The sequence below is a fragment of the Sus scrofa genome, chromosome 1 (assembly GCF_000003025.6).
Source record: "Sus scrofa isolate TJ Tabasco breed Duroc chromosome 1, Sscrofa11.1, whole genome shotgun sequence".
Lineage (NCBI taxonomy): Eukaryota > Metazoa > Chordata > Mammalia > Artiodactyla > Suidae > Sus > Sus scrofa.
Window position 1 is genome coordinate 221,550,204 of NC_010443.5, and position 25,377 is coordinate 221,575,580.

Genomic DNA, 25,377 nt, shown 5'->3' on the forward strand with positions numbered 1-25,377 from the left:
ATAAACTTGTGTAGAGAAGGCTTACGTATTAAAGTTATGGAATAAGAATGGTGTAGTCTTACTGGTAAGACTTAAGTTGATTTTGAGACAAATAGAAGTTCTAATGGACTTAGAAGTAGGAGTGGAAGATAGGAAGAAGTGCCATTCTTACCTTTTCCAGACTTTTTTTTTTAATCTTGGAGATTTAAGTTAACTGTACAGAGGAAAATTAAAGTCTAATTGATTAATAATAAGTTAATTCAACATTTTACTAAGTATTCCCCTAATTGCTGGGCATTCATGGCATGTTGAGGATTTAAGCAATGTATAAAGTAAAAACTCTGCCTTTAAGGAGATTAGTCAGTTGGAGGAGAAAAGAAAACAAGCAAAAAATCAATATATTAAATGTTATTAATGTAACAGGAATTTTAAATGCACAGAAAGATAGAGGGGCAGCTATGCAACTCTTCTTGATAGAGTCAGAAAACTTTGACTGGAGAAGGTAATGATTGACCTCAGGCTTGAAGAATGAATAGGTGTTTTCCAGATGGACAAGAGTGGCAGTGGCTTTTCCAGCATAAGAAGATTTTGTCTTCCAGAAACCTGTGAATGTTTTACAATGTCTAGAGCGCATTGTATTATGTTGTGGAGAGAAAAAGGGGTATGACTACGGAGATGGAGAAATTACCACAAAGGGTCTTGAATGCCATGACACAGGATTTGGATTTTCTCCTGTACTCAGTGAGGAATTAATGAAGGATTTTAAAAGCAGTGTAACTTTGGGAGATGGAGTGAATATTCTGCTATTCTCCAAGTTAGAAAATACAGGAAGCAGGAGCAAATTGGGGTAGGGTAGCGATAGCAGTGGGTTTGAAATGCCAGTAGGGAAGGCATTTGGAAATTTAGGTCTAGAGTTCAAGACGCACTCTTGGATAGTGTTAACAACTTACAGATTTGGGATGATCTGATGGCCTGTTTCTGAGCCTCACTGAACTTTGAAAAGGTGGCTATACCCCTGGAGTAGTAGTTAAACTTGCTTCTCAGAGACAGCTGGAGAACTCTTACTTTTTCATTCTATCGTCTGTGGCCTTAGGCTCCTTAAAGCAGTCTCTAGGCACTGGGATAATTGAAAGTTCCTCATAGGGAAAGATTAGGTACTCCTGGCATAGATAGTTCGAGGAACTAGGAGAGAAGATGAGCTTTGGAACTTTTTTCTTCCCCTTCTGTTTTTTTCATTCTTCCGTTCAGTTTTTATATGATGGTAATAGTCTTTTTATTTTTTTTTCAATACTGATGTTTTGGAGAATGTCTAATGTTTTTATTTCTTAAGGAGGAAATTAAATTTGGTGCCATGCAAATTAGCTTTCTACTCACAGGCCTTGGATGAATGAAGGAATTTATTTTTCATAGTAATACTAGGTTTGGGGAAGGTCGATGGCAACTTTTTTTTGGAAACTTAGACTTACTCCTCTTTTACTCTCCTTTGAGAGTCTGGTGAGATACAGTAAGAGACAGATATTTTTTATTCTCTGAAGAATTTAACCTGTACAGACCTATTGTTGATCCTGTTTTAGAAATATCAAAAGTACATGGGTATAAAGTAGAATTGTCTGTAAATCTATGATAGGTACTCTCAAGGATACTGCTTCAGTCAAAACTGTAGTCTGAAACTTGTGTTTTGGAACTGACTTGGTATTCATAAAGTTGGCCTGAATTTTGATATTCATGATTGGCATGTGTAAACTTTTAAAACTTTATTTCCTAAATTAAAGATAATAAACTTGGTGGAAAACTTAATTCATTGTCACCTGTCAGTATAACTGTTCAACTGTGATGGTGAAAAAAGAAATATGTTTAATGTTAAGGCTTCAGTCTCTTATGTAAATTGATATTCCAAAATTTCTTCATGGAACATTTACTTCTTTGCTTGATTATTTTCCTAATTCTGCTCATCTAGAATGTCCAGAATTTGAAATGTTGTTACAGTCTGTTAACATAGAGCCCTGGAGTATTCTTCTTTTAATAAGATGGGAATTTGCCTGCCTTGTGCCGGGATAAGTATTCATAATCTAACAGTTCTGTTGCCACAAGTATAAATATATGGCAGACTGTTGAGAATGAAAAAGCAGGCACAGCTGGTCAGTCCAAAGTTAAAGGGGATGGCTTAGCTTACATGTTTTTGTATTTGAAAAAATTTTGAATTTGCAGTTTGTTTGCCTTTGAGAAAATGTAATTAGTCCCTGGAGTCTTAATTTTGAAAATTATACTGTTGTCATTTTCTTTAAACATTCCATAATTGATTGAAGAATTCCTTCATTGATTGGTTATAGCTTTGATTATGGAGAAATCACTATCCTTTACTGTTTTATAGGCTGACATAAAAATTGGAACTAGTGCTAGTCTTTATAAGTTTACATTTATGTATTTAAGCCAAATCTAATATTAATTGTGATATTAAAATATCTTCTGATTTCAATCTCTGCTATCCTAATAAGGCTTAATCATCACTAAATAATTCTAACAGAAATAATGTTTATTCAGATAGAGCACTAACTGGGAAGTTCAGTTGATATGCAACCCGATCTGCAGGAAATAAAATCAAACCATATTCTTTTGATGTACATAAAGGTCCTAGAGGGTCCTAGAGTGAATATTTGTATATTGATTATTTGACTTCTCATATTCTTACCATACTACCTGTTGTATCATGAAAGAGGGGAGGTAGAATACAAGAAATACAGAAACTCCAAAGATAATGTACCTATACTACTATCTTATTTACATTTGTTTCTTTCCCTCATTTCATCTTTTGGATAATTACTGCTCCTTTTGAAAAGTTTCATTTCTTTAAAATTTCATGTAAAAATTCTATGACAATTTTTTACAATAGCATTTTGTTCCTTGCCTGTTATTTTTTGTTTCCCAAAATAGTATATACTTTTAACTTTTATGTCTACATGTCTGGCAAAATAGAGATTATTTTCCTTGATTATTAGAATATAATTTACAAAATTTCACACTGTTCACTTTGATTTTCTTCCTTTAGAGTTGATCTCTCAAATGTATTAGATCTTCATGCCTTTGACAGTCTCTCTGGAATAAGGTATGTTCCCTGTATTTTGGTCACTTATTGTGGTGTACTTTTTGTTCCACAATTACAGAGTTAAAGGAATGATTTACACAGTTGCACATTTAATTTATACTTCCTGTCATTCTTTTGGCATACGGGACCATTTCAAATGATTATATTCTTGAAAGTTTTGCTAATAGGATGTTTGACTATCACATGCATTTTCCTACAGAAATTAGAGTGTAAATTAGCTTTAGAGAGTAATTGTTAATGTTTCTTTACCAACAGCTATGTGTAATTCTATCTTTGAGAAAATGTGTGAAATACATAGAAAATTTTAGTTTGGGGTATTCACACAGGTACTCCTTTACTGGTAGTGATGGATCAGTTTCCAGCCTCTTTCCCCAGAGGGAATCCTTTTGATAAGGAAAAGAAGAATGAATCTTTATTCCCTGGACATTGGTTTCTTCTTTTATTTTTAATCATCCTTAACCCTTTTTTTTTTTTTGAGGGCCACAACCATGGCATATGGATGTTCCCAGGCTAGGGGTCAGAATCAGAACTGCAGCTGCCGGCCTACACCACTGCCACAGCAACCCAGTGTCCAAGCTGAGTCTCTAACCTACACCACAGCTCTTGGCATCATTGGATCCTTAACCCACTGATTGAGGCCGGGGATCAAACCTGCATCCTCATTGATACTAGTCAGGTTTGTTACTGCTGAGCCGCAATAGGAACTCCTCCTTAAATGTTTTTAAGTATAGAGTTCGGTAGTGTTAAGTATATTCACATCTTTTGCAATGAATCTACAGAACTTTTTCCATCTTGTAAAACTGAAACCCTGTGCCTATCAGATGACAACTCCCCACTTTCTCTCCCCTGCAGCCCCTTGTAACTACCACTGTTAGCTATTTTTAAGAACTTGACTACTTTAAATACCTCAAGTAAGTGAAATCATACAGTATTTGTCTTATTCCAAATACTTGAAAGTGACTGGCTTATTTCACTTAGTCCTCAAGTTTCATTCATTTTATAGAATGTGACAAGTCTGTCTTCCTTTTTAAAGGCTAGGAAATATTCCATCGTATATGTATACCACTTTTTATTTATCCATTCATTCACTGATGAATGTAAGTTGGATAAGCAAATATCTCTTCGAGATCCTGCCTTAAATTCTTTTGGATATATGCCCAGAATTAAGATTGCTGGATAATACAATAGTTCTCTTTTTAATATTTTGAGGAACCACTATACTGTTTTCTATAGCAGCTGCACCATTTTACATTCCCATAAGCAGTGCACAAGTGTTCTAGTTTCTCCACATCCTTGCAAACACTTGCTGTTTTCTGTCGTTTTTAGTAGTAGCTCTGCCAGTGGGTATGAGGTGGTAGCTCATTGTGGTTTTGATTTTTATTTCTCTTATGATTAGATACTGAACATCTTTTCATTTGCTTTTTGGCCATTTGTAAATTATCTTTGAAGAACTATCTATTGAAGTACTTCGCCCATTTTTTAGTTGGATTATTTGTTGGTTGTTGTTGTTGCAGAGTTGTAGGTGTTCTTAAATATTCTTGGTATTAACCCCTCATCAGATACATGGTTTGCTAATATTTCCTCTAAGTTGTTCTGAAGTAGATGAGTCATGACACCCTTATGCGAATAGTATCCTCCCAATACATGGGGGAAAGGAGCATCCTTGTCTCTGAAGACAAAGGGAGACACAGAGGAATCTGAAGGCACAGCCTTGCTGCATTTCCCCTAGTTTCCTGCACTTGGCTCATATGCTGTCCTATCATACCTTTCCACTCTTCATCAAACCTGTCATCAAAACACTCAGGTTTAACCATTTCTGCAAGTCTTCATCTCCCTAGAAAGGCTTCTTTGTCAGATAAAATCCTTGTTAAGTTAATCTTTGTCTAATTTTTAGACCCAGCCAAGGACTTAAAAGTGTAGAGGAAAACTTTTTCCTTCCTTGCGCAAGTTGTTGGCAGTCGTTGTCCAAAAACATTAAATGTTGAACGTAGGGACAGAACATAAAGTTTTTCAAACATTTTTCTAAGGTGATCTCAATCCATACTTACTGAAAAAGAGTTATAATGCGTTAGAGACACTAAAAGAAGTAGCTATTTAATGTGAAACCCCTGCTCTGGATAAGGCTTTTGCATAACTTTTCTTTGTGCTTAGATCCTCAACAGGAGAATCCTTTCCTGAGCAACCAGCTGGGAAGGATTTAATTTGACACTTTCCCTAAGACCCCCCAATGAGACTCATTCCCTCCAACCATTCCTACAAGCCTTTTCTCTTTCCTAAACTTGCTGTTACTAATTTACCCCTCACTGTTCTTCAAGGCAAAACATCTGCAAGGTTTTAAGTCCTTTTCCTCCTCCTGACCTACCCCCATCACTCTCTAAAGGTATGCTACAGTTGTTATGGTTATGATTTGTTATGCCATATTGATCTTCTTGCTCTTTTCATATCAGAACAATGCATTTTTAAGATTCTGACATTTTGTTTTTCTCCCACCCACTGATAACTGTATAGAGAGCTTATATTTATGGATACTATTTTTTAAGTAGATATGTTTAAGGGGAAATATTAATAAAGGAAAAGTTTACCCTCTAACTTTCTTTTGAGTTGCAGCATTATTTTCATATGAAGCATGGGGGAAGGTGATGAAATTTTGAGCAATTGTAAAATGCTTATGTATATATTCCTACGCCTGTATTAGAACTGTTGAAAAATAAAAAGAAATCTACTGATATATTCAACCACAGCATATATGGTGCTAAAGATGAATTTTTCTTTATATTGTATGTGTATATATGTATGTAAATGTATGTACATTTTTAAGAAAAGTTTTTAAATGATCTGCCAGCATTTGTCTATTAGAGTATGTGTACAGAATGTAAAATTAGAACTGTGTGATAGATTCAGTTGTGGAAAATCTCTTCCTTATTTAGCTTTGTATCTCTAACATATAAGATTAAATAAGATATGTGTGGCTCTCTGAATTTATATCAATTATTCTTAGTTTGCAGAAAAAACTTCAGCATATGTCAACAACACAACCTCACGCTGATCAGGTAAAAAAAAATTTTTGAAAATGTTTTTAAGGTATCTCTTTAAATTTTTCTGTTTAGGATTGTTTCATTTCCACTTTTTTTAAAAAAGAGCATTTTTTAAACTATTTCAATAGTTTTCAGAATTTAAATGCTTTTGAGGTCATCCAGTCTAGTTTCTTAATGCATAATAATTCATCAAACCAGAGTTATTTAGAATCTTAAAAAATCATGCATTCTGGCTTCTCCATTTTGTAAGTCATTCATCATATTTTGATTAGTTCTTCTGATGGTAATTATAAAAGTAGCTAGGGGGTTCTCTATGTAGCTTATTTTTAACTGTCTTCAACAAACTGATTAAGGAAAAGTCTAGTATAAGCATCCATTACTTGTTTAAATAAAATTGACTTTGGGTTTCACCTTCAGATAGCACTGTAAATTTGAACTCTTTAAGGTGTTTTTCATACTCTAAAACTAGTTTCTGAGGTAAATATTGAAGATGCTATGGACAAAGTGTATTTTCATTATACCCATCTTTCTTTTAAACAAGTTGTGGATGGTAGAGCTTAAGGGTAACTTCTTTCTTCCATTTAAACACAGAAGGGGACATGTGAGTGAGCAGTGTGCCTAGCATTCTCTCCTTTGTCTTGAGACTGTCACTTATTTTTTGAGTCATTAATTGTCATAGGGCCAAGATAACAGCACTCTTGCTCATTTGTCCTCATTTTGGCTCATGTTTATGGGGAGCTATATTACCATGTTTATGGCATTTTTATCTCAGAAATTTTTCTTAATAGAGTATTCATCTTCACGTGTCTGTATTTACTTTATTGACGTATAATTGACCTATAATATTTTTCTAGAATACAGTATTATGTGTTTCAGGTATATAACATAGTGATTCAGTATTTTTATACATTGTGAACTGATCACCATGGTAAGTCTAGTTACCATCTCTCACCATACAAAGTTATTGCAGTATTATTGGTTATATTCCCTATGCTGCACATTACATTTGTGACTTATCTGTGTTATAATTGGAAGTTTGTAACTCTTAGTCCCCTTTACCTATTTTGCCCATCCTCCTACCCCTTCCTTATTGGCAACCACCAGTTTGTTGTGTTACGTATGAGTGTTATGTGTGTTTGTTTTGTTTTTTAGATTCTACATATAAGGGAAATCATATGGTATTTGTCTTTTCTTGTTTGATATATTTTACTTAGCATAATACTTTTGAGCCTATCCATGCAGTCGCAGACGGCAAAATTTCAGTGTTTTTATGGCCAAGTAATGTTTCATTGTGTGTGGTATGTGTGTGTGTGTATATATCTATATATATCACATCAACTTTATCTGTTCATCTATTGGCAGATATTTAGATTGCTTCTGTATCTTGGTTGTTATAAATACATAATGCTTCAGTGAACAATTGAGGGGCATATATCTTTTCAAGTAATGTTTTCAATTTCTTTGGATAAATATCCAGAGGTGGAATTTCTGGGTTATATGGTAGTTTTATTTTTACTTTTTAAAGGAATTTCCTTACTGTTTTCCATAGTAGTTGTACCAGTTTTCATTCCCATCAGCAGTGCATGAAGGTTCGCTTTTTTCTCCACATCTTCACCAACATTTGTTATTTGTTGTCTTTTGGGGAATAGCCATTCTGACAGGTGTGAGGTGATATCTCATTGTTTTGATTTGTTTTCTTTTCCCCTGATGATTAGTGATGTTGAACCTCTTTTCATGTGTCTGTTGGTTGTCTCTATGTCTGCATTGGAAAATGTTTTTATAAGTCTTCTGCCAATTTTTTAAATTGGATTATTTGGAGGTTTTTATTATTTATTTGAGTTGTATGATTCTTTATATAGTTTGGATCTTAATCATGTATTAGACATATCAGTTGCAAATATCTTCTCCCATTAAGTAGGATAGCATTTTGTTTTATTGATGATTTCCTATGCTGTGCCAAAGCTTTTAAGTTTGATGTAGTGCCATTTGTTTGATTTTTTTTTTTTTTTGCTTTTGTTGTTCTTGGCTGAGGAGGTAGGTCCAAATAGTGCTAAGGCCTATGTCAAAGAGTGTATTTCCTCTTTTCATCTAGGAGTTTTTGGATTTCAGTTCTTACATTCAAATATTTAATACATTTTGAGTTTATCTTTGCATACAGTATAAGGGAATGGTCTAGTTTCATTCTTCTGCATGTAGCTGTTTTCCTGACACCATTTATTGTAGAGACTATTTTTTCCCCATTGTTTGCTTTTTTTTCCTTTGTCATAGGTTAATTGAGCATATGAGTGTAGGTTTGTTTTCTGAGCTCTCTATTCTAGTCCATTGGTCTGTGTGTCTGTTTTTGTGCCACTGCCATACTGTTTTGATTACTATAGCTTTGTAGTATAGTTTGAAATCAAGAAGTGTGATGCCTCCATCTTTGTTCTTTCTCAAGATTGGTTTGGCTATTTGGGTCTTTTATGGTTCTGTACAAATTTTAGGATTATCTGATCTAGCTTTGTGAAGAATTCCTTGGGTATTTTGATAGGGATTGCACTGAATCCGTAAATTTCTTTGTGTAGTATGGACATTTTAACAATATCAATTCTTCTAGCCTGTGAGCACATAGTATCTTATTTATCTTTAAGATGAGTGACTGAGAGAAGTACAAGTCCCTAGAGGTAGAATTTTTGAGAAAAACCAACTGTTTATTATAGTCAACATTAGTCATAAAGATGAATTGAAGCACATCACATTCTTATATTCTAGGTGGAGGACATCATCATACTAGAAGTCATAAGGCATAAAAGATGAAGAAGATGTAGTACTCATTCCAGAACCTTTAGAATGTCCAGTATCTACACCTACAGTATCTTGAATACTCTCTTGTGGCATTTATAATGTCTTATAGTTTGGATTGAAATGTATTTCCCTTATCTATAAATTCCTAAATGTACATTCCTCATTGCTTAGCACAGGGTATGATATCTGGTGAGTGTTTAGTGAGTATTTGTTACAAGAATAAAAGCCGTGATTCTCAAATAGGGGTGTACATCAGAATCACTTGTGGGCTTTTAAAAAAACATCAAGCTTGGGTATGTGCAAGTTTATGTGTATGTATATTATTTTTAACATTTTACTATGGAAAATTTTCAAAGATATAAAAAAAGAGAGATGCACATGATCCAGTGCATCTCCATGCAGATAATCCAATTTCAATGACTTTTAACCTTTTTGCTGATTTTATCTACCTTCCTAACATTTCTTTTGCTAGAGTATTTAATTTGTGTGTGTGTGTGTGTGTGTGTGTGTGTGTGTGTGTGTGTGTTTGTCTTTTTGTCATTTTAGGGCTGCGCCCCCGGCAAATGGAGGTTCCCAGGCTAGGGGTCGAATTGGAACTGTAGCTGCTGGCCTTCGCCACAGCCACAGCAATGCAGGATCCGAGCCACATCTACAACTTACACCACAGCTCATGGCAATGCTGGCTCCTTAACCCACTGAGCGAGGCCAGGGATCGAACCCAGGGATCCTAATCAGGTTCATTAACCACAGAACCACAAAGGGAACTCTGGCACTTTTTTTTTTTTTCTTTTTCTCTCTCTTTTTAGGGCCACACCTGTGGCATATGGAGGTTCCCAGGCTAGGAGTTGAATCAGAGTTGTGGTTGCTGGTCTACATCACAACCACAGCCACACCAGATCCAAGCTATGTCTGTGACCTACCACAGCTCATGTCAGCGCTGGATCCTTAACCCATTGAGCAAGGCCAGGGATCAAACCTACATCTTCATGGATAATAGTCAGATTCATTTCTACTGAGCCACAATGGGAACTCCCCAGCTTTTTTTTTTCCTAACACAGTAAAGCATACAGATTTTTGGTGTTCCAGTCAATGTGTCTTCACTTGTATTTGTACCTATTTATCTGTCCATATGTACACATGAACACATACTCTGTAATTAACACTCAGCTCAAGATAAAGATTTCCAAAACTGTTAAGAGAGTTCCCTTTGTCCCTTCCCAGTTAGTAACCTTTCTTCCAAAGGTGTATACTGCTCTTCTGATTCATACAGGAAAAGGTAGCCTTAAACTAGGAGGGTTTTTTGGTTTGGTTTGAGTTTTTTGTTTGTTTATTTTGTTTTTTTAGTTTGATTTTTTTGCACTGGAAGAAATAAGGGAAAGAGCAATCCAGATCTTTGAAAGTGGGAAAGTAACAATGCTCTAGAAGAGCAGTATTCTTTTTTTTTTTTTTATTTTTTTTTTATTTTCTTTTTTTTTTTATTATTATTTTCCCACTGTACAGCAAGGGGGTCAGGTCATCCTTAGATGTATACATTGCAGTTACAGTTTTTTCCCCCACCCTTTCTTCTGTTGCGACATGAGTATCTAGACAAAGTTCTCAATGCTATTCAGCAGGATCTCCTTATAAATCTATTCTAGGTTGTGGCTGATAAGCCCAAGCTCCCGATCCCTCCCACTCCCTCCCCCTCCCATCAGGCAACCACAAGTCTCTTCTCCAAGTCCATGATTTTCTTTTCTGAGGAGATGTTCATTTGTGCTGGATATTAGATTCCAGTTATAAATGATATCATATGGTATTTGTCTTTGTCTTTCTGACTCATTTCACTCAGTATGAGATTCTCTAGTTCCATCCATGTTGCTGCAAATGGCCTTATGTCATCCTTTTTGATGGCTGAGTAGTATTCCATTGTGTATATATACCACCTCTTCCGAATCCAATCATCTGTCGATGGACATTTGGATTGTTTCCATGTCCTGGCTATTGTGAATAGGGCTGCAATGAACATGCAGGTGCATGTGTCTCTTTTAAGTAGAGCTTTGTCCGGATAGATGCCCAAGAGTGGGATTGCAGGGTCATATGGAAGTTCTATGTATAGATTTCTAAGGTATCTCCAAACTGTTCTCCATAGTGGCGGTACCAGTTTACATTCCCACCAGCAGTGCAGGAGGGTTCCCTTTTCTCCACAGCCCCTCCAGCACTTGTTATTTGTGGATTTATTAAGGATGGCCATTCTGACTGGTGTGAGGTGGTATCTCATGGTAGTTTTGATTTGCATTTCTCTTATAATCAGCGATGTTGAGCATTTTTTCATGTGTTTGTTGGCCATCTGTATATCTTCCTTGGAGAAATGTCTATTCAGGTCTTTTGCCCATTTTTCCATTGATTGATTGGCTTTTTTGCTGTTGAGTTGTATAAGTTGCTTGTATATTCTAGAGATTAAGCCCTTGTCAGTTGCATCATTTGAAACTGTTTTCTCCCATTCTGTAAGTTGTCTTTTTGTTTTCTTTTTGGTTTCCTTTGCTGTGCAAAAGCTTTTCAGTTTGATGAGGTCCCATGGGTTTATTTTTGCTCTAATTTCTATTGCTTTGGGAGACTGACCTGAGAAAATATTCATGATGTTGATGTCAGAGAATGTTTTGCCTATGTTTTCTTCTAGGAGTTTGATGGTGTCCTGTCGTATATTTAAGTCTTTCAGCCATTTTGAGTTTATTTTTGTGCATGGTGTGAGGGTGTGTTCTAGTTTCATTGCTTTGCATACAGCTGTCCAGGTTTCCCAGCAATGCTTGCTGAATAGACTTTCCTTTTCCCATTTGATGTTCCTGCCTCCCTTGTCAAAGATTAATTGACCCTAGGTGTCAGGGTTTATTTCCGGATTCTCTATTCTGTTCCATTGGTCTGTCTGTCTGTTTTGATACCAGTACCACACTGTTTTGATGACTGTGGCTTTGTAGTATTTCTTGAAGTCTGGGAGAGTTATGCCTCCTGCTTGGTTTTTGTTTCTCAGGATTGCTTTGGCGATTCTGGGTCTTTTGTGGTTTGATATAAATGTTTGGATAGTTTGTTCTAGTTCTGTGAACAATGTCATGGGTAATTTGATAGGGATTGCATTGAATCTGTAGATTGCTTTGGGTAGGATGGCCATTTTCACAATATTGATTTTTCCAATCCAGGAACATGGAATATCTTTCCATTTCTTTACATCTTCTTTGATTTCTTTGATTAAAGTTTTATAGTTCTCGGCATATAGGTCCTTTACCTCTTTGGTCAGGTGTATTCCGAGGTATTTGATTTTGTGAGGTACAATTTTAAAAGGTACTGTATTTTTGTATTCCTTTTCTAATGTTTCATTGCTGGTGTACAGAAATGCAACTGACTTCTGAATGTTAATCTTATATCCTGCCACTTTGCTGAATTTATTAATCAGTTCAAGGAGTTTTGGGGTTGAGTCCTTAGGGTTTTCTAGGTATAGAATCATGTCATCTGCATACAGTGACAGTTTGATCTCTTCTCTTCCTATATGGATGCCTTTTATTTCTTTTGTTTGTCTAATTGCTGTGGCTAAGACTTCCAAAACGATGTTGAAGAGCAGTGGTGAGAGTGGGCATCCCTGTCTTGTTCCAGATTTGAGTGAGAAGGCTTTCAGTTTTTCCTCATTGAGGATTATATTTGCTGTGGGTTTATCATAAATGGCTTTGATTATATTCAGGAATGTTCCCTCTATACCCACTTTGGCGAGGGTCTTGATCATGAATGGATGTTGAACTTTGTCAAATGCTTTTTCTGCGTCTATTGAGATGATCATATGATTTTTGACCTTTTTTTTGTTAATGTGGTGTATGATGCTGATTGATTTGCGTATGTTGAACCATCCTTGTGAACCTGGGATGAACCCAACCTGGTCATGGTGTATAATTTTTTTGATATGTTGTTGGATTCGGTTGGCTAAGATTTTGTTGAGGATTTTTGCATCTATATTCATCAATGATATTGGCCGATAGTTTTCTTTTTTGGTGGTATCTCTGCCTGGTTTTGGAATGAGGGTGATGGTGGCCTCATAGAATGTCTTTGGGAGTATTCCTTCTTCTTCAACCTTTTGAAAGAGTTTAAGGAGGATGGGCACCAATTCCTCTTTATATGTTTGGTAAAATTCACCTGTGAAGCCATCTGGTCCTGGACTTTTATTTGTAGGGAGTGATTTTATGACCTCTTCAATTTCATTTCTAGTGATCGGTCTGTTCAGTTGGTCTGTTTCTGCTTGATTCAGTTTTGGCAAGCTGTAAGATTCTAGAAAATTGTCCATTTCTTCCAGATTGTCAAACTTGTTGCCATACAGTTGTTCATAGTATTCTCTTATGGTTTTTTGTATTTCTGCTGTATCCGTTGTGATTTCTCCTTTTTCATTTATAATTTTGGTTATTTGGGTTCTTTCTCTCCTCTTTTTAGTGAGTCTGGCCAGGGGTTTGTCAATTTTGTTCACCTTTTCAAAGAACCAGCTCTTGGTTTTATTAATTTTCTCTATTGTTTTTGAGTCTCTATTTTATTGATTTCTTCTTTGATCTTTATAATTTCCTTCCTTCTGCTGACTTTAGGACTTTTTTGTTCTTCTTTTTCTAATTCGTTTAGGTGGAGGGTTAAGTTGTCAATTTGGGATCTTTCTTCTTTTTTGAGAAAGGCCTGGATTGCTATAAATTTCCCTCTGAGCACTGCTTTCGCAGCATCCCATAGATTTTGAGAGGTTGTGTCTTCATTATCATTTGTTTCAAGGTAGTTTTTAATTTCCTTCTTGATTTCCTCATTGACCCATTGGTTTTTTAGTAGCATGTTGTTTAGTCTCCATGGAGTAGGTTTTTTCTCTTTGCTTTTCCCATGGTTGATTTCTAATTTCATGGCATTGTGGTCAGAGAAGATACTTGAGATAATTTCTACGCTCCTAAATTTATTGAGATTCGCTTTGTGTCCCAATATGTGGTCGATTCTTGAGAATGTTCCATGAGCATTTGAGAAGAATGTGTATTCTGCTTTTTTTGGATGTAGTGTCCTGAAGATATCAATGAAGTCTAACGTTTCTATTGTTTCCTTTAGGATCTCTGTTGCTTTATTGGTTTTCTGTCTAGAGGATCTGTCCATTGATGTGAGGGGGGTATTTAGGTCTCCTACTATGATTGTATTCTCATCAATATCTCCCTTTATGTCTGTTAATATTTGTTGTGTGTATCTGGGTGCTCCTGTATTTGGGGCATATATGTTGACAATAGTAACATCCTCTCCTTGGATGGATCCCTTAATCATTAAATAGTGTCCTTCTTTGTCTTTCTTTATGCCTTTTGTTTTAAAGTCTATTTTGTCTGATATGAGCGTTGCGACTCCTGCTTTTCTGTCATGTCTATTGGCGTGAAATATTTTTCCCCACCCTTTCACTTTCAATCTATATGTATCTTTTGTCCTAAGGTGAGTTTCTTGTAGGCAGCATATTGAAGGTTTTTGCCTTTTTATCCACTCAGCCACTCTGTGTAGAAGAGCAGTATTCTAGCATAGAAGTCTTGGTGGAATGCTTGGTGTTGGAATCCTGAGCTAAGATATTAGGCTTCAATTTGCCAGGCAAAGAGAACTCATGCTGTACTATCAGACAGTGTCCAGTGAGCTGGATTGGAGGATACAGTCAGGAGACCAAAGCAGGAAGATACTGCAGAAGTCCACATACCTTGTGATTAGGGCCTGGGCTCCATTGGTTACAGTGAGAATGGAAATGGTATAAAAGGAGCACTGTTTCTTAAGAGCCTTATTGACTGATGATGAATGAATGGTAAGAAGAGAGAAGTGATGGGAAACAGGCCTGGATTGACAAGAGGAACCTAGGAATAGAGAAATCTAGAAGGCAAACTGATTTAGATGAGGAAGCTGTGTACCTGGTATCGGGATATCACAGCAGAGGTGACACACGGAAGAAGAGGAGCAGAGGAGTGGAGTGTAGAGATAGAGTTTTTCTGTTTAAGCATATTTGTGGGCTTAGTTTTCTATATTAAAAAAAAAACAGATTATTGCACATTAGGTATTGTTTGCAAAATAATAGAAAACTGAGGGAAATAACATGGTAGGTTAAAGAAAAAAAACAGACCAAATTCTTAAAGTTTAGGGGTTATCACTAAATTTTACTTTAGGGGCAGTATCTTATTTTGCTTTAGTTTTTAAAATTACCTCCGCAGGTTTCTGCATCTTTCTGTGTTTGGCAAAAGAAGAGTTAATTTTAGATTCACAATAGAAATAAACTGGGGGGAAAAGTCTGAAATGGGTAATACCTAGGACATATTATGTATGTCATTAAAGTTTTATCCATGATTGATGTTGAATGCATTTCTCTCTCTCTCTCTCTCTCTCTCTCTCTTTTTTTCATGGATTTCTTGGTCATCCTGACAAGGAGGACCTGGTTTTGGAGGGTGGGAACATGGATGAGAAAACCTTGGTTGGGTGTATGCATACTTTATTAGTAGAACTAGTTGTGAATTATAAGTTGTGACTCGCATCCTCATTGGAATCTTACAGATTTCATCTTTAGGTTTGTCTAATATGAGGAAAAAAAAAAACAACTAGTACAGAAAAACGTCTAGTTCTAAAATGTATCTCTCCCTCCTTGATCCCCATGATGTGTTGTTTTAATTTTTAAAACTTTTTTTTTTTGAAATCTCAAGTGGTGTTAATTGTACCCATGAGAAATACTATCATATCTCTAACCTTCTGAAAGCAAAAATCATTCCTGATAGAAAATTCTTTAAGCTAAGAATAAAGCAAGCAAAATATTGGGTCCTATATTGAGACAGTCCCATAATTAAAATCCAAGTTATCCAACTTGAATAAAGCCTTTATTTAAAGCTTTTAAAAAGCCTTTTAAAACTTGAATTACTACTGTCTTTTGAAATTGACAAATTATGTCTCATTTAGCAACCTTTTGCTATATATTTTGATAGGCTGTATGATTTGCTGTACATTTTGGTATGGATTTTTAGGTACTTTTTGTAAGGATTGCTTTGAAGAAAGAAGGCTGTCATTTTGTTTAAATGCATACTGTTATTAAACAACTTAATAAAGTTGTTCAAGCAGTTGAACAACTTTATTAAGATTTGTAAATAAGTATTTTTTAATTGTGGTAAAAATATGCATAACATAAGATCTCTTAACAAATTTTTAGTGTATAGTAAGTAGTGTTGTTAAGTATTTATGTTGTACAGCAGATTCCCTAGAACTTTTTCACCTTGCATGAAACTCTATTCCTTAATCAGCAGCTCCTCTCTTCCCTCTCCCCCAGACCGTGGCAACCTACTTAGTGCTTCTTAGATTGGCCCCTGTTAGTGGAGTCATGGTGTTTTTTTACTTTCTTTGTTGTCCTGTTCCACTTAGCGCTATGTCCTCAAGTTTCATCCATGTTGTAGCGTATGACAGGATTTTCTCTTTTTTTAGGGATGAGTAATATTTCATTATTACGCCAAATTTTTATACTACTTTATCTGTAGCCATTCATCCGTTAATGTTACGTTGTCTCCACCTTTTGGCTATTGTGACAAAAGTACTTTAAAAAATCTGACATTTTAAAGTCCAGTTTTAGTTAGCTTGCATGTCTCATATCTAAGCAAGAGAGTGCCTTTCCTATTACTATTTCCTATTACTAGCAACAGTGGAGACTCGATGTCATGTATTTTGTCCTTAGTTGGTCTTTAATACTTTTAGCAATTCTAATGTTGAATCAAAACCAGTTTTGGTCTTTTTGTATTTTCTACTGTAAGTCTATATGATTTTCTGTTGGTGAGTAAAATTGCTGTTAAGATATATGGATCTAGGAAATTATGCAAAGCTGTGCATTAGTGTGCTCCTTTCTGCTTGTTTTGAAGCTTGGCTTTAGCATCTTATTGTCGTTATCCAAGGTGGGGTTTGTGCTTTTATTGTTTTGCTTATCAGCCCTTGTGTACTTTGATCATTAGGTTTGAAATTTTGGGTTACAGTATCAAATGGAGGTTTGGATTTTATTCTGTGATCAACCTGAGGAAATCTTAAGCTTCTGGTTCCTGAGACGATTTATCAAGATCAGGAGGAAAAATAAATGTCAGAGTTAACAATCTCTAAATGTGGATCTCACCCATCTAAGACCAAAGACTTCATTATGTTATCCTTCTCATATGTAGGAACTCTTCTCCCCTTGGCATGTGTTTGATCAGAGATAAACCAAATCTTTCATTTGTATTTATTTTTTCCCAAGAACATTTGCATTTGAGTTTTATTGTTAGCTCTGGGGAGTTTATTTTTTCTGAGCCTCATCTTCCTCAATGTGTAAAATGGAAATAATTCTCTTTATTCCACAGGATTGTTGTCATGAGTAAATGAAATGATGAAATAAAGTGACCTAGGCAAAAGTACCTCTTTTAATACATAGTTAACATGCTCTTTATATCACCTTCCCTCTTGCTTAGTGCTGAGAATTCTGGAAAGAATAAGTTAAACAATGAGTATTCTTTCCTAAGAGTTTCTCTGTGTAAATATTAAGCCATTGATTACAGAATATGGAACATGGAGTTGGTAATACCAAAAATCAGTGTGTATGGTGAAAAACAAATACCTAATATCATTCATTGTTAAGGCAACATAAATTTCCATGAATGTTTCCTTTTCATCTTAAAACTTGTGATTTTAAAACATTACTATTAAAAAAACATTATTATCTCTTGATTTACAGAGTATTGTTACAGTCACATTTGAAGTACCAGGAAATGCAAAGGAAGAAAGTCTCAATGTATATATTCAGGTGAATGCAGTTTTAATTGATGCTTTATCAGTTGTTTTGCCATGTAGTTGTTCCTATTAGCAGTGGTTGATCTTAGTATATATCACTTGGTACAGAATCTTATCTGGGAAAAGAATGTGAGCAACAGAGATGGCAACTGCATGGAGGTCATACGGCTAAAGGTATGGTGCACAGCTTACAGTCTTATACTTTTAGACAAAGTCCCTTTCTTGGCTCTTATATAAAACCATGTTTAAACATAAGCTCTAGTTTTAGTACAATAAACCTTGGTTTTTGTTTTTCTTATTTCCATTCCTGAAAAGAAGCTTCAGAACTCATTGTGGAAAGCATGATTTATTTGCGCAGCTTCACAGATCATTGCAACTGAAACAGCCTATATGCTTTGAAACATTACTCCCTACTCCCAGGTACTCTGGGCAGTTATTTGGCCAATGAGCTTGACTTGTTGAAACTCTCCCGTTGGCACACAGCTTGGTCAGCCAGAGAAAACAGTGTTTTCTTGTGTTGGTTTTTCTCTAAGAGAGCTTCATTAACAGAATAAGAATAGTGGAGATCTTGTTGCAGCTGAACCTTATGCTTCTTGATGCATTTAGCAGACATTAAAGATTTGTTATATTATTGAAAAGAAATTACAAGGGACTAGAAGAATTCTTGCTTTCTGTTGGGAAAACCATTCATATTTTTGGACATTTGGGTATTTGTGTCCCAAAAGGTGCCTTTTCCAGGGAGCAGTAGATTCTAGGTTGTGTGCTTAACCAGTCAGCAGTCATGTGACTATCTACTCTTGTGTTTCCAAAAGTGTACCTAAGGTTTTTATTATTACTGTTCATTATCATCACTGATAGCAACTAGATGTCTCTGGTTAGCGGCCAGCTTCCTGGGGTCACTGAGTGACAGAGAAAGTATTTAGGTTTAGCTCTCTTTACTCATTGTGATGGCAATACTTGAGATTGGTGTGGCAGAGCAAGACAGGTGAATCCAGTCTATTCCCGAATTTTTCCCATGAAGAGGAACTAAGCTTCTTTATGCCTCTATCCCCATCTACATTCTGTGATCCTAATTGGGAGGTCATATATCATCCTGTAACAGCTTTTATCCCCTAGTACTGCATGGGGGGTTGTTACCTAGAAAAGCAGCCTTTTGGGCATTTGTACTAATTCTGCCACTAGACCTCTGCGTAGAGTTAGGTGGCTTGTCCTGCACCATCCCAGTGTGGATTTTGTGCTTCGAGATGTGACAGATTTTCTGCAGTTGTCCCCCTTGGTTCTTCTTTTGGCCTTCCTCTCATCACAGCAACCTGGGGCATCTGAGGTGACATGGGCTTTCTCTTTGTAGAGGTCCTTCTCTTTGCTGTTACAAAGTATTAAGTTGAAAATAATCAACATGTTTAAAATGTTAATTCTGGTAACAGCTGACACTTCACAGTCTTCATACAAGTGTAAAATTGATGCTTAGGTATAATTCCAAAAAGTTTGCTGTTATATATTAAAACTCAAATTTAAAAAGCAGAAAACAAAAAGCACAATAAATAAAACTGGAAGAACATACACTCAAAATACATGAATACACCAAAAATACACAAAAAATGTGCAGTGGGAATGACAGTGGTTTGTCTTTACTGTTTATATATATATATATATATAATCTTTACTTTTTAATATATATATCATATATTAAAAAGTATAATAAATATGTATAACATTATTTCAGAGAAATTATTTTACCCCATAGGAGCCAGTTTATCAGATTCGTTCCTCATTTCTGTAAATCAGTATAAAATGAATTTCATCCAGATAAATGTGATAGTTTTTCTTTTCCTTTATTTTGTCATCATTTGCTCCATTTATTCAAACCCATTCAAAAACAGTTTACCACCAAAATCTTTTAACTTCTCAAATTTTCCCACTAGAACTGTGAAACAAGCATAAAAATCCTAAAAAGTAGAATAATTGATAGAATTTGGTATGTAACATGTTTTATCATGTGGTTGTTTTCAACTTTTTGTTGAAATAACACTGAATAAACATCCTAATACATTTATTAATTTTGTCATTAGAAATGGGGATTGTTTTGAACAAATCATTGTGCACAGAGATGTTTTTAAAAATTAGGGCTTTAAGAAACTCTTTAATGCACAAATAAGTGGAATTAAGTATTTCAACAGCATCTTCTTTATGAGTTTATATTTTTAAAAGGGAATAGGGATAATTAATCCATTAACATTGATGCTGGATTTCTGCTTTTAATTCAAACTGCAGCTGATTGATCATTCTTCTCTGAGCAGGGGCTGATATCAATCAGAGACAAACCACAACAAGTGATTGTCCAAGGTGTCCATGAGCTGTATGATCTTGAGGAGACCCCAGTGAGCTGGAAGGACGACACTGAGAGAACAAATCGGTTGATTCTTATTGGTAAGTGGCAAACAGTTAGAAGCAAAGTAAAAGAAACATTGGAAAGGGATGTCGTGTGCTCCTTAAGCAGTATTAACCAATCTGATCTCCTTCTGTAAATCTGAATAAGCTTGTGGTTAATGTCTTAAAAAGGCTTACATTCTTAAGAACTTGTTAAGCCTTTTACTCTTCTTCAAATGATTTTAGAAAAATGATTACCCAAATGCCAGTTTGGTTCTGGGGGACTTAAATAGAAAGTTAAGGAAGTAATCACTAATTACTATTGTTTTTGGAAATTTCTGAAAATAAGCGTTTGATGATCTGGACTTGATAGGTGAATTGTGTCATTTTAATCGGCGTAATATAATCATACTATATTTTGTTCTGTTTGCAGGCAGGAATTTAGATAAGGATATCCTTAAACAACTGTTTATAGCAACTGTGACTGAAACAGAAAAGCGGTGGACAAAACATATCAAAGAAGATCAAGTTTGTCCGTAACACTAGAAGCATCAAAATGGTTGGGCGATAAAATTGGAAATAAGTTTCCTATTAGATGTATTTCAAGCATCCGTTCTTTGCACTACTTCTTTTATGAATTCCAGTGTACTTTCAAATACTATTTATTTTATAGAATACATAAAATAGAGTAAATCAGTATTGTGAAACACTTGACATTCATACAATAAAATACAGTTGTATCCTCTAAAGTTTTTTGTGTAAGTGTGTGTGTAGACATCGTGCCCAAAAATGTCTTTCATAATTGGCTTTGGAGTTTACATATGCTGATTTCTCACCCATGAAAGTTATTTATTGTGATAATAATGATAAAACTTAACTTCAGGGAGTTCCTTTTGTGGCTCAGTGGTTAACGAGCCCGATAAGGATCCCTGAGGATGCAGGTTCGATCCATGGCCATGCTCAGTGGGTTAAAGATCCAGTGTTGCCATGAGCTGTGGTATAAGTGGCAGACACGGCTCGGATCTGGCATTGCGGAGGCTGTGGCGTAGACCAGGAGCTGTAGCTCTGATTCAGCCCCTAGCCTGGGACCTTCCATATGTTGCAGGTGCGGCCTTAGGAAGAAAAAAAAACAAAAAACAAAAAAAAACTTCATTGATTTTTTTTTATTTTTCCCCTTAGAACTTAAGCTGCACTCCTGGCCCACAATAGAGCATAGATAAATGTTTTCTTCTTCCTAACAACTTAAATTTGTTTTATAATGAAAATAGTCATAATAATACTTCATAATGTTCATTGGCAAATAATAATGATTTAGATTCATCTGTTCTAGATCATAAGAAAGGGCTTATAAGTAATTGTCCCATTATGGGAAAAATGTTTGAAGTAATGTTAATCAAAACTCTTAAAAATCTGTTTTAAATTTTTAAGTATTTTTTCTTTAAAATTATTAATCTTTAAACATTTTTTTATTACAAAAGTATTGTATGCGTATATTTGTGTTGTAAAAATGCAAACATTACAGATGAAGTCAATCTCCCCTGACCTTTCTCCTTCAGTCACTGTCACTTCCAGGCAAGCAGTGTTGTCAGTTTAATGTCTATCCTTTCAGATATTTCTCTTCACCTATTTCTCTGCACAGTCTGATTTTTATTTCTTCTCAAAATGAGTTATTTTACAATGATAAAACTGTAATTTAAGGCATTTCTTTAGGAGACTTAAAAAACTTGCCATCAATATCCTCAAGGAAACATTTTATTTTTATAGTGTTTGTGTGTTTGGCTGAGCCCCTGGCATGCAGGAGTTCCTGGGTCAGGGATTGAATCAGTCCACAGCAGTGACAATTCTAGACCTTAACCAGTAGACCACCAGCAAGTGCCTATATTGTATGTTTTAAATGTATATTATAATACAGTTTTCTCTTTTAAAAACAGAACAAAACAAAACAAAAAATCCTTGGTCTTAGATCTTTCTGTGACAGTGCATATAGATATGTCTTCAGCTGCTGCACAGAAATTCATAGAATACATTTCTTTTAAAAACATTTATTGAGTGCTTCCAGGTTTGCCCAATATTAGTGCTGGGGCTGAAACTGCACATATGACAGTTAAAAGCCATTTGTATTGCCTATAGTGTGTTCACCACCAGACTATATGGTGTCCATCCATCACCATATAGTTGGTTCCCTTCCCCTCTTTGCCCTCATTCTTCTTCTTCCCCTCTAGTTACCACTGCTCTGTTCTTGATATCCACATGTTTGGTTTGGTTTGGTTTGCTCATTTATTTATTTAGTTTGCTTTTCACATGCCACACATGAATGAAATTCTACAATATTTGTCTTCTCTAACTTATTTCACTTAGCAGAGTACCCTCAGGGTTATCTAGGTTGCCAGAAGTGGCTTTTAAGTTGAAAATAGAATTAAAAGGAGTCATTCATGCAGAGTGGGGGAGGAGGTTCTACACAGAGGGAGCAAGTAGTGGAGAGGGCCTTTAGGTGGGAACCAGCACAGCTTGCTGGAGACCAGGAAGAAGGCAAGGGCGGTGGAAAGATTAGAAAGCTAGGTGGGATTGGAACTGCAAGCCAGAGCCAGGCTTTTTGCTCCTTATGGGACAAGCTAAACATTCGTTTTGTTCTGAAAGCCTTGGGAAATGGCTGAAGGGGTTTTGAGCTGGACAAGTGATGTGTTTGTGATCACTGTGGCAGATAACTGGTCATTTTTGTTTTTGAAATTTCGGACTACAGTGAACATCACTGTGCATGTCTCTTTCTTCTTATGAGACTGTTTCTAGAAGAGATATGTAAGGTTAGAATCACTGGCTTTCAGGATGTGCTTAGTAAATACTAATAGGTTATTAATAGATACTGATAAGTTCTTAATAGATACTGATAACTTGCCTTCCCAAATGGCTGTACCTTTTTGTCGTAGTAACAAGAATATATAAAAGTACCCATTTTTGCAAACCTAGTTAACCCATTCTGGATTCAATGGCATCCCACTGTTTTAATTCATATTTTTTTTACTTTATTTTTATATTACTTATATGTTCTTTTAAATATGCATTGCCCTGTTCTTCATCCTTATTTTTCCCCTAAATATGGTGTTTTTCAGTGATCAGAACTATCTACAGTATAACCTGAACTTCAGAAGGGTTTGAAACCTGCCATTGAAAGCTTCCAGAGAAGATTTTGTTTTTATAATGGAAATCACTAACAAATAAATATCATGGGCCATTATTCTGCTAACCATAGAAAACTTGAGGGTATTATGATGATGATAATAATGAAGATAATGAAGGTTTAGGCATGGTTCATTTGTAACTTTGTAGTTTACTGAGTAGTATAGGATAAATTACTAAACCTCTCTGAGCCTTTGCTTCCTTATTCATAAAATGGAGATAAAATGCAAATCTCTCTGAATTGTTCCAGGTATTAAATTTAAAGCACCATGAATATAGAGTTTCTGTTAATGGGAGTTCTCCTTTCCCAGCAGAATGTGATAAAATATTCAAACTTCTGCACAGTTTCTTGAAACAAATGAGTCATTCCTATGCTTTTCCAGCTTTTGGCGAAAGGGGCAAGAGCATTGGTATGGAGTTTAAGATAACTATGGGAGGGGTCAACTCAGGGCGTGAGGGAAGACCAGGGATTGAAAAGGCCTCTGATTGCTAGATTGTAACATTTGAAGGGAATTAGCAACAGAGTAAAGCTAAAAGACTTTTAAACATTTGTGGGTTTGGTTGCTTGATACAATTGAATAAATGTCTCCTGTGGATTACTAGTATAGGTAAAAAACTATATTTTTAGGTGTCTTTGAAAGGACTTTCCCAGTTCTAGAAATGCCATACATTGTGGAAGTGATATTAAAAGAAGTGTATTTTGTCTTTGAATGTCTACCAATTTGCTCTACTTTAAAAAGAAAGACGAAAATAAAAAATAAATAAAATAAAAAGAAAGAAATACTATGGGAGTTCCCTGATGGTCTAGTAGTTAGGACCAAGCACTTTTATTGATGTTGCCCAGGTTCAGTCCCTAGTCTGGGAACTGAGATCCCTCATCAAGCTTCTGCACCCTATGGCCAAGAAAGAAAGGAAGGGAGAGAGATTTTTTTTCTTCAGAATTAGTTTTAATATTCGAATCAACTTTGTTGTTCAGCAAATTGCCTTTAATTTTCAGAATGAAATGAAGATAAACCAAATATCGTCATCATCTTTTCTATATAGTAGTTTAGAAAGGTTGGTTTTTCAAAGTATGATGGTTGGCATTTTGTGACCCCCTGATAGATTCGTTCAGGAAAAAAACCTATTTGGTGTTAGGAAAGAAGTAATCTCCAGATATTGAGTGCCTACTATGCACTATGCACAGTGAAATGTTTCAGTGTTTCATGAGCATAAAGATGACCCTAAAGAATTAATGAGACAGAAAGAGTTCCCCTTTTTTAAGAAAAGAATTACTTGCCATAATGGAGTTTTTCCAAAGAATTCAACTTACTTTTCATTGATACAACTCTTTATTTTTATGTTGATGTAGTTTATATATCAATTTTATTTAGATGTAATTCACATAAAATTTACCCTTTATATAATTCATGGTTTTAGAATATCCACAGGAAGTGGTAATCTTTCTGTCTCAATAGATTTGCCTATTTGGACTTTTTACTTATATGTTTCCAGGTTCACCCATGTTGTATATATCAGTACTTTGTCTCTTTTTATAGCTGAATAAAATTGTTTTGATAAATCACATTTTGTTCATCCACTCATCAGTTGAAAGACATTTATATTTCTACCTTTTGGCTACTAGGCCCTTTTTCTCCTGCTTAATTTTTTAGATTTAGAGAAAATTTGAGCACAGCAGATAGTAGAAGGGAATTCCCATATCTATCTACTACCTCTCAAACTCGCATAGTTAAGGTCTTGCAGTGAGTAGTATGATACATTTATTATAGTTAGTGAAAGTGAACCAATTTTGATATATTACTGTTAACCAAAGTCCATATTTTATTCATATATTCTTAGTTTTTACCTAATATCTTTTTTCTGTTCCTACTGCATTAGGGCCACACCCAAGGCATATAGAAGTTCCAGGCTAGGGGTCAAATCAGAGCTGCAGCTGCCAGCCACAGCCACAACCATGTCAGATCCAAGCCACATCTATGACCTACCCCACTGCTCACAGCAATGCTGGATCCTTAACCCACTGAGCGAGGCCAGGGATTGAACCTGCATTCTCATGGATACTAGTTAGGTTCATTACCACTGAGCCACAATGGGAACTCCTATCTACCATTTTTATCACCTCATATCAAGGGTATATACTATCAACATGATTTATGACTGTTC

At 35.5% G+C, this 25,377-nt stretch overlaps 1 protein-coding gene across 3 annotated transcripts in view; it reads left to right on the forward strand.

The window, feature by feature from the left end:
• The window catches only part of LOC100156293 (COBW domain-containing protein 2), a 49,680-nt gene extending 28,891 nt beyond the window's left edge, over window positions 1-20,789 (forward strand). The window contains exons 10-15 of one of the 3 annotated variants that reach the window (XM_001924392.7): window positions 3,026-3,082; window positions 6,081-6,132; window positions 17,618-17,686; window positions 17,782-17,847; window positions 19,971-20,100; window positions 20,474-20,789. In XM_001924392.7, coding sequence (XP_001924427.4) covers window positions 3,026-3,082; window positions 6,081-6,132; window positions 17,618-17,686; window positions 17,782-17,847; window positions 19,971-20,100; window positions 20,474-20,580 — 481 coding nt within the window. In that variant the 3' untranslated portion in view covers window positions 20,581-20,789. The remainder of the gene's footprint in view (window positions 1-3,025; window positions 3,083-6,080; window positions 6,133-17,617; window positions 17,687-17,781; window positions 17,848-19,970; window positions 20,101-20,473) is intronic. The other 2 variants (XM_021064577.1, XM_021064587.1) reach the window with 2 other exon arrangements.